Source organism: Hemibagrus wyckioides, linkage group LG03 (assembly GCF_019097595.1).
Source record: "Hemibagrus wyckioides isolate EC202008001 linkage group LG03, SWU_Hwy_1.0, whole genome shotgun sequence".
Taxonomy (NCBI): Eukaryota; Metazoa; Chordata; class Actinopteri; order Siluriformes; family Bagridae; genus Hemibagrus; species Hemibagrus wyckioides.
In genome coordinates this window covers 1,167,355-1,177,375 of record NC_080712.1, presented here as the reverse complement: position 1 = coordinate 1,177,375, position 10,021 = coordinate 1,167,355, and the positions used below count along the sequence as shown (strand labels likewise).

Below are 10,021 nucleotides of genomic sequence, written 5' to 3'. Positions count from 1 at the left end.
TCCCTCAGGTGTGCAAAGCAGTCCAGAACCCAGGTGAGTGTCTCACGTGGTCATTGGGAGAAGTACAGGCAGTGGCACTTACCTTTCTGTGTTCAAATGTATTGTAGCATCAGCTATCTAAAAAAGTATGTTGTATATTGAAAGTCCATAATTAAAACAACATTTTTAACTAATATCATTTATAAAGGTCTAATTAGAAATGTAATATGTCTGTATATTCAATTTCAACATAACAATGTTTATCTAAAACAATAAATAGTTGCAGAAACAGTAGAATGCAATATTTTTTTATCAAACATCAAACCTGATGAATTATCTTTCCTCCTGCAGTTAAACACACTTCTAAATGAAGCTGGTGCAGAACCATTCAAACCCCAGAGCTCTTTCTTCACGTAAGATAACAGCAGTGTTCTTTCCGCTGTCAAAGTATAGTGTGATGATTCTTACTGTAAAGCGAAGTGTATCGTGACTTTTCTCTTCTACCGGTAACAGGAGTTCAGGAAACCAGGTTAATGGTAACATGACGTACCACTTCCAAGATGGAGACACCAAAACACCAGCAGCTTTCCTGAATGAGCTTAAAGCACAAAGTACACCTATGTAAGTGTCCTTACATTAATTTAACAAAGTTTGCTTTTAATCAGTGTCTTCTCACATTTTGTGTTAGCTGCCTGCATATTTGTTTATAAATGATGATACTCTTTTATCTTCTTTCCAATCTCCATTCTATATATTATTTTATTCTTTCTGCTACATCAGATTGGTGAATGTCGTGATATATATTCGACTAGTGTTTAAGAACTTGACGAGAGTACCTAGTGAGGCTGATGTTCTCAGTGCTGCTAATGCTTTATTGGACTCAAATGTTAGAACAGTGCGAGCTATTTCACCAAACAAACTGAATGACCCTGTGAGCATACAGAACATCACTTATCAGAGTGAGTCTCCTTTTAATTAATCTGTCCTTAAATTAAATATGTGTTGTACTGTATCTCATGGAATTTGTTTTCTATTAAGGCACATTTGGTATTTTTACCAAGCAAAAGAAACAGTAAAATTATTTATATAGTACATGATAGAATATCAAAGGTAATGGATTAAGTTTATCTTGCTTTCAGACATTGGCAACAACTCATACATTATTAGCTTTGGATTCCAAATTAGCAATGTGAACATTTCCCAGGACATCCAGCTAAGGAATGAAACCTATGATTTAATTCAAACCACCATCAACAACTTGGTATGTGTTGGCCATTTTCCTTTCCTTTGTCCTAAAATTACTTTGCACAGTAAAATAAAATTGACTTTGTCCATGTTTATTTTATCCCCTCCCCTATTTTATCTTTTTTAGCTGAACACTATTTTGACTGATAAAACTGCTACTCCTTTTGTCTTCGAACGAGCAAACTTAACGTAAGTATTTTTTTTTACTCCTCGCTTACATTTCCATTTCTGGCATTTGGCAGACGTCTCTAGCTTTCCAATATCAGGACCACCAAGCTGCCACTGCTGGGCCCCTGAGCAAGGCCCTTAACCCTCATAAAATGAGTCTAAATGTAAGTCAATCTGGATAACGGCATCTGCCAAATGCTGTAAAGGTAAATGTTGAACATTCATTCACATTCATTGTGAACATTGTTGTAAAGAAGAGCCGAACACCGCAGGTGTAGAATCCATTTGTGAGGCATTTAACCTGGAAAAGCACAGAATAACAATTAAAATTGTCAAACAGAAACAACGTTGGAAAACCAGAAAAGACAATCCGTGATGCAAACAACTCCAAAAGACAAAACCACGTGAAACCGAAAAAAGAACAAAGTTGAAACACAATGACAAAAGAAAAGTTCAATGAACGACTCGGTATGCAGCTATCTATAAATAATTCGCATTGCACCGTAGCGTGTTCGTGGTTTACCTAATATTGAATCAAGAAATGAAACGTGCACCCCGGAAGTGTCATACTCCAGTGAAGGCTCCCCTGGCGATTAGAGGGGGAAGTGCAGGTGGTGCACTTGGTCATAGGATCAGAAATTGTTTTTGAATTCTTGGCTGAGGATCATGGTTTTGAGGATTTCATGGTTTCAGCAGTTGTATTAGTAAGAATATAAATAAAAACAATGGTCTGTTATTATTCTTACATGGTTTTAGATTATATTGCAACATGCAGGTATAGTACCTGAGAATAATACCAAGATGAAAGATTACTCATGGTTATCTCCGATTGTTGTACTCAATAGTGCAAACATAGACAACTACACTGCTCAAAAAAATTTAAGGAACACTTAAGCATTAATCACTTAAACTCCTGGGGTATTGATCTGGTCAGTTAAGTAGCAGAGGGTGTTGTTAATCAGTTTCAGCTGCTTTGGTGTTAATGAAATTAACAACAGATGCACTAGATGGGCAACAATAAGATGACCCCTAAAACAGGAATGGTTTTACAGGTGTAGGCCACTGACATTTTTCCCTACTCATCTTTTCTGAATGTTTTTTACTAGTTTTACATTTGGCTAGGGTCAGTGTCACTACTGGTAACATAATGCGATACCTGGACCCTACAGAGGTTGCACAGGCAGTCTAACTTCTCCAGGATGACACATCAAGACGTGCACTTGCCATTAGGTTTGCTGTCTCCCAGCACAGTCTCAAGAGCATGGAGCAGGAGACAGGCAGTTACTCTAGGAGAGTTTTTGTGTAAGGAGGAACAGGATGAGCACTGCCAGAGCCCTACAAAATGACCTCCAGCAGGCCATTGGTGTGAATGTCTCTGACCAGACAATCAGAAACAGACATCATGAGGGTGGCCTGAGGCCCGGCGTCCTCTAGTGGGCCCTGTGCTCACTGCCCAGCACCGAGGAGCTCAACTGGCATTTGCCATTGAACACCAGAATTGGCAGGTCCACCATGGGTGCCCTGTGATTTTCACAGATGAGAGCAGGTGAACCCTGATCACATGTGACAGATGTGAAAGGGTCTGGAGAAGCCGTGGAGCCGTGGAGAATGTTGCCTGTAACATTGTTCAGCATGACTGGTGGTGGGTCAGTGATGGTCTGGGTAGGCATATCCATGGAGGGACTCACAGACCTCTACAGGCTAGACAATGGCACCCTGACTGCAATTAGTTATTGGGATGAAATCCTTGGACCCATTGTCAGACCCTACGCTGGTGCAGTGGGTCCTGGGTTCCTCCTGGTGCACCTCAGGCTGTCCAGAAGCTCAGTGATGCCCTGGTCTAGATTTGGGAGGAAATACCCCATGACACCATCTGTCGTCTCATTAGGAGCATGCCCCAACATTGTTAGGCATGCATACAAGCACATGGGGGCCATACACACCACTGAGTACCATTTTGAGTTGCTGCCTAGCTGCTGCATCGTTTTTTCACTTTGATTTTTGGGGTGTCATTGAATTCATCCCTTTATAGGTTGATAATTTTTTATTTCCATCAAACGTTGTGGCATCCTTTCATGCCTAACACATTACCCAGTCTGTATCAGTTATAGATATCCAGCATGATATTTTTCCCCATTAAGATCTGATGTGTTTTCAAAGTGTTCCTTTATTGTTTTTTAACAGTGTATTTTAATTATTGTATTATTTTAATTATTATATTTTCAAATTTGTTTTAATGTTTTTACATATAATTGTAAACTGGTTTGTAGAATCAGAAAAAAATCAAGTAGTGTTAAGGAATGGCCAAAATTTCCCAGATGTATGAATTCCTTAGTGGAAGGTAGTGTAGAGGTATAAATATTAAATAGTTCACAGTCACAAGCCACAGGACACCATAGTTTATTAATAATTCAGAATGAACTATAGACACTTAATCAGGATGGTACACTCAGTTTCTATTTTTCTTTTTCTCCAGGTTTAATGGTACATATATTGTGGCTAATACAGAACAGGTTTTTGTGGAAGGTGACACAAAGTGGACACCAAATGGATTTCTGTTTGCAATACTCAATATTAGCGGTTTGTCGATTGTCACCACTCCTGCTGCTTTAACAGAACCCCCTGTCCATGTAGTTCTGAGGCCCACAGTCCAAGCTCAGAACACCACCACTGGTGGAAGTTCTGCATGGATCCTGGGCATCATTATCCCCTGCAGTATAGTCATTATTCTCATTCCCTGCTGGATTCTACTCTGTGTAAGTGTCATCTAAACACCAAATTAAGGGTGCTATCTATATAAATGTAACTAAAATTAATAAATATTCCTTAACATATATATGTATATATATATATATATACATATATATGTTAAGGAATATTTAGAATAAAATGATTTAATACTGCATATATATATATATATATATATATATATATATATATATATATATATATATATATATATATATATATATATATATATTATATTTTATAATTATTAATTAATTATATTAATTTTATTCTAAAAAATTAAACCATTTTCATTTAACATATTTAATAAAAAAATGAATAACTAAAATGAATATCTCCTGTATTTACCCTCATCTCTCTGTATCTCTTAGTGTCTCCTGTGTGGCTGCTGTGCTGGTTTAAAGAGGCGCTTCAACAGAAGGCAGTCCTACAATATGCACCACACAATGCACAATGAATACACAACTCACAACACACTCTATTAAAAACAGATTGATTGTAAATTAAGCTTACAAAAATGATTTGTAACCACATCTGTTTCAGTACATGTTTTCAATGTATTTATTTAGTTTTTTTTATTGTATTTAAAACCTCTCTGTTTCTAATTATTAAAATTAAGCTACAATATATATGTAGCCTTATTAACAAATCTAGTCAGTCATCAGTTTATCAACTCATCATTCAGCCTTTATCATATTTATCTCCAGTGCTCCAAATTTCCCAAAACTTATCAAGCTTGTTTTTCGCACAAAAATCTTTTCTAATGCTAAATGCAAAGTCATTCCTTTCACTGAAAGCCAGAGTGAAACTCCATCAATTTTTTGTTTCTTTCACAAACAGGTAACCCATTTTTTGTCTTCCAAAAAACAAATATTGAGCAAAGATCTTACATTTTGTGAGATTACAGAGTTTTCTGGATAAATGTTCAAAATCTACCAATAGTTACCAATAATCTGACTGGCCAAAGTCAAATTGCCAAATTATCTGAGGGCATTCCTATCTACAATGAAATAAGGAGCCCTTTTGGTGAGTACATTTGATAAAAGTGTCAGGGATGTTACTGTTAAAATAATGTAACTTAGCTGGAGTGATGTATTGTCTGGTGTTTGAAGCGGTTACCACAAGCTTCTTGCCTGTGTTGGCATTGTAATCTTAGTTTATATCATCTAATTTTCTTTTTTGCCTGAATATTTTACGCTGTCAGGTTCCGTTTTCAAAATCTTTACTTGCATATTGCAGTTAATTGTTCTTTTTTTTCGGGAGAAGATTTCTGTTTTATTCGGTCTTAAAACAGTAATCAGAGGAAACCCACTTTGGAGCTCTTCAATATCCCGGTTTAATTCACTTAAGGTATGTAATCATAAAGTATGACTAACTTTCAGCTTGTACAGTGTGTGAGCTGCAGGATGTTTAGTAATTCTTCCTCCGTCGTTAGCGTTAAATTTACTTGTGATAAGTGTATGCTAGTTAGCTCTTTGATGAAGAAGATATTAGCTCATCCAGACTCTATAGAGTGTTAGTAATAGTGAGACGGCCCGTATTCACAAAGCTTCTTAAGCCTAAAAGTTGCTCCTAGTGACAAAATTCTAAGAAAAGTCTTAAATTATGACATTTTCTTAGAATTTCCCTTTAAATTTAGGACTAAATCTTAGTAAAGATAAAAATGATTCATGAAACATCTTAGCCCTAAAAACAGCTCCTAAGGTAAAAATTAAGAGTAGAGAGGAAGACTTAAGAGGCTTAAGAGTTTCTATAGCAGAAGAAAAATGGTGGAAAGAAGAAATATTCTCCAAACCCTGAACGATCGTGAGGTAATTAAATGCTACAGATTGGATCACGATGGGATAATGTTTGTGGTCGGACTTATTAGAGATGCCATAACGCCAGAATTGAAAGTGATTACAACACTGAGGTATTTGGCAACTGGAAAAATGCAACAGTGCAGTAGTGATGACTTGTGTCTCACAACCTTCCATCAGCAGAGTGATCACACAAACTACTGAAGTGCTTTCACAGTCTCATATAGTGACACTGTTCATTTCAGTTCCACTGGACCTTCACATTCTGCAGGCTCACAAAAGGGCATTCATGGACATAGCGGGGTTCCCCGGTGTTGTTGGTGTAATTGATGGGATGCACATCTGCATAATCGCACCATCTGAAAATGAAGGCGTTTTTGTCAACAGAAAGAGGGACCACAGCATCAATGTGCAACTTGTTTTCATTTCAGATTACAGGATTTTAGACATTGTTGCAAAATGGCCAGGCTCAACACATGATGCCAGGATACTGTCCGAGAGTGGCCTGAGACAGCTTTTTGAAGGACACAATTTACAAATTTGCATTTTAGGTAAGTAACAGTTGATGTAATATCCAAACTGGTTTCTATAGCTTATTAAACAAACATTCCATACAACTGTAGTTGAACACAACTGCTGTTATAAAGACCACGTGACCATGATACACTTTTTATTTGTCATTCTTCTTATATTTTAGCAGCTCAATTTTTAGCTTATAATTCTCCCCCTGTAAACAGAGAACTTTTTTGTGCTGTGATATTCCTACTTCCAAGTACATTAAATACAGTTTCCGCTACCTGATACAGTTGTTTAGCGGGTGGTCCTCCACCTAAAAACACAGTAGCTTAGGTGTATAGTTCTGTAGGCATATTTAACCAAGCCAGATATAGAAAGAAACTGCAATATCACTCAGCTGTGTTTGAAGAATCCCGTTTGTGTGCTGCGATCTCCCTCCTGGCTTAAGACTGCAACACATACCACCGCTTTTCACATTCCTCGCTGGTGCACACAACCAAAGGGAATGAGGAGTTTATCTGCTGAGATGTTTTCTCCCAGATCTGCCTCTTTCCTTGAGCTGTGACGCTGGAGCCAAATTTATCTTTTAAAATTGCTTTATTTTCTTCAACTAATTGAGCTAAAAGTAAACACTGCTCTTCTGTCCAATTTGGTTTTCTTGTTCTTTTACTTCCTTCCATCTCTCTTGGATTGTTTGCTACATACCGTCCAAAAGTGCAACTTAAATAGACTGTCCTGCAATCATGTAAATTGGTAAAGGTGAGCCAATTTGCTCCATCAATCTGAAATGCTTATTACAAGTAATAAAATCAGTATGGTAAATAACTGTAAGAACTTAAATATAGTAACTACTTCATGGAAATTGATTGCTTCAAAAGTAGAAACATTTTCAACATTTATCTGTTTTAATTAACATTAAGATATTTAGCCTATAACAGAAACTTTGCATAAAGTAGCCTGTATTCATGATTATACAATTTCTTTATATACAAATATTATGATTTCACTGTCCATTCTGTTATAATATATTATATTTTCACAAAGAGCGCATTTTAAGACCTTTACCGATTTTTTATCAACCAATCACAGTCCTTGAATTGCTGCCTCATCCCTAGCAATGGGGTCAACCACACCTCCTCACTAAGATAAAGGTTTATGTACTTTCCCTACTCAGAGTTGGTTTGAGAAGTTTCCTAAATCACTTTTAGTCTAGGACTTCCAGCTAGGACTTTTTAGGCTAAGATAGGAGCTCTCTGAGAGAATTCTAAGAAGCTTTGTGAATACGGGCCCAGGAGTTTAGTGTCCTATGTTTAACAGAAACATGGACTAAGCCAAATGAGTAGGTAGCATTAAATGAAGCTTGCTTGCACGGTTATAGTTATATACATCAACCACATCTAACAGGCAGGGGAGGAGGTGTCGCAGTTATTCATGATGATAAGCTAGGCGCCACACAAAAACCCAGGCATCAATTCGACACATTTGAAGTTCTTTATACTAAACTAATTAAGTAGCTACAAATAATAAGTTTACAGAGTCGATTCCACTAATTGTTATTTATTTACAATTGTATCAATCTTAGATTCAGGAGGTGTTAATCAAAACGTAATAGTACCCACTCATAATGGAGTTCACACTCTGGATCTCATTTTTACATTCAGATTAAATATAGAAAACATAGTCACTCTTCCACAGTTGGAAGCTATCTCAGATCACTATCTTGTTTCATTTAAAATGCTTCTTAGACACGAGATACGCAATTTGCCACCTCACCATATTAAGCATACATTTACGTCTGCTACTGCAGAGAGATTTACCGATAGTCTCCCAGAATTATCACGCATGATTGCTTCGCTGTCTGACCCCACAGAACTTGATCAGGCGACTGATTACCTGGAGTCAATGTTTCACAACACCCTACATACTGTAGCTCCACTTAAAAGGAAAATAATTAAAGAGAAGAAACTATCACCCTGGTACAATGACCCCACTAACCTTAAAACAATCAGTTAGGAAACTAGAACTTAAATGGCATCAAACTAATTTGGCAGTATTTCAGTTAGTGTGGAAGGAAAACCTTTGGAGCTACAAAAATTCTCTCAGTACTGCTAGATCTCTCTGCCTTATTGAAGATAACAAAAACAATCCTAATTTTTATTTAAGATAATATAATATAAACCTTTATTCGTCCCACAGTGGGGGAATTTCCACGTTACAGCAACAAAAGAATAAAAAATGCAAATATGAAGCAGAAAGATAAAGAAATCTATATTAATACAGAAGAAAAACAAGAATAACAATAATAATTTCACAAAAACAAACAAACAAACAATTGCACTTGGTTATTGCACATCTTAAATTGTTGTTATTGCACTCTTGTATTGCACAGGATTTTAATTATTATAATTTTTTTATAGTTTAAGAATATCACATACAACAGTGTGTATTATTATGACAGGTTATTTCACAGTTAGAACACAGTATAAAAATCATTATGAACAGTGTGTGTTATCTGTCCAGTCCAGTTTGTTGTTCAGATGAACACCCAGGTATTTATAGGAATCCACTCTCTCAATGTCCTTTCCCTGAATGTTCACTGGTGGTAGTGAAGGGTATTTGTGCCTGCGGAAATCCACCACCAACTCTTTGTTTTTTCCTGCATTTATCCGGAGGCAGTTCAGTTGGCACCAGTCCACAAAGTCCTGGTTCAGTTCACTGTACTCCCTGTCATTATCATCTGAGATCAGGCAGACAAAGACAGAGTCATCAGAGAACTTCTGTAGGTGACAGGATGCTGAGCTGAAGATGAAGTCTGCTGTGTAGACAGTGTATTCCCTGCGGGGATGCTGTGTTGCAGACAACCATATCAGACACACATTCACGAGCCCTCACGTACTGTGGTCAGTTTGTAAGGTAATCCAGTATCCAGGTAGACAGACGATGTTCCACACTCATGCACTCCAGCTTATCCCTCTTAAGCACAGGTTGGATGGTGTTGAATGCACTAGAGAAGTAAAAAAACATGACTCTCACTGTGCTCCCAGCCTTCTTCAGGTATGAAAGAGCCCTATTAAGAAGGAAGATGACAGCGTCTTCAATACCTCTGCCTGGTTGGTAGGCAAACTGAAGTGGGTCTATTGATGAGCTCACAAGAGGTCGGAGATGAGTAAGCACCAGCCTCTCCAGCGTCTTCATCAGATGTGAGGACAGAGCTACCAGTCTATAGACCCCAAATCCTTAGGGCGAGACATCTTTAGTACAGGTACCACACATGAGGTCTTCCACAGCTGTGGCACCTTCCCCAGCTTCAGTTTCAGACCAAACATGTATAACAATATGCCACACAGCTGATCTGCACAGGTCTTAAGAAGCCTGGGGCTGATGCCATCTGGGCCTGCAGCCTTCCTCGCCCTGATCCTCCTTAGCTCCTTCCTCACCTGGGCCTCTGTGAGGAGCAGTATGTAGTGGGGAGGGTGGGTGTAATTGGTAGGGGGGGTTGGTTTGATGTGTTGTGGAGAGATGTATTGTGGGTAGGCTGTGAGTTGAGTGCAGCACGGGGAGGAGAG

At 37.8% G+C, this 10,021-nt stretch overlaps 1 protein-coding gene across 1 annotated transcript; it reads left to right on the top strand.

Moving 5' to 3' along the window:
• Nucleotides 1-271: 271 nt before the first annotated feature.
• LOC131351159 (uncharacterized) lies at nucleotides 272-4,721 on the top strand. The gene is made up of 7 exons (XM_058386422.1): nucleotides 272-392; nucleotides 493-600; nucleotides 760-938; nucleotides 1,119-1,240; nucleotides 1,352-1,413; nucleotides 3,869-4,148; nucleotides 4,512-4,721. Exons 2-7 carry the CDS (start codon nucleotides 521-523, stop codon nucleotides 4,623-4,625), a joined length of 837 nt encoding a protein of 278 aa, XP_058242405.1. The 5' UTR covers nucleotides 272-392; nucleotides 493-520; the 3' UTR covers nucleotides 4,626-4,721.
• Nucleotides 4,722-10,021: the final 5,300 nt, after the last annotated feature.

What these genes read in the sequence shown, in the direction of transcription:
- LOC131351159 (XM_058386422.1), top strand. Translation starts at nt 521, where the DNA reads ATGACGTACCACTTCCAAGATGGAGACACCAAAACACCAGCAGCTTTC. An exon ending in AAACCACCATCAACAACTTG is followed by an intron (nt 1,241 to 1,351) that starts GTATGTGTTGGC and finishes TATCTTTTTTAG; the next exon opens with CTGAACACTATTTTGACTGA. An exon ending in CCTGCTGGATTCTACTCTGT is followed by an intron (nt 4,149 to 4,511) that starts GTAAGTGTCATC and finishes TGTATCTCTTAG; the next exon opens with TGTCTCCTGTGTGGCTGCTG.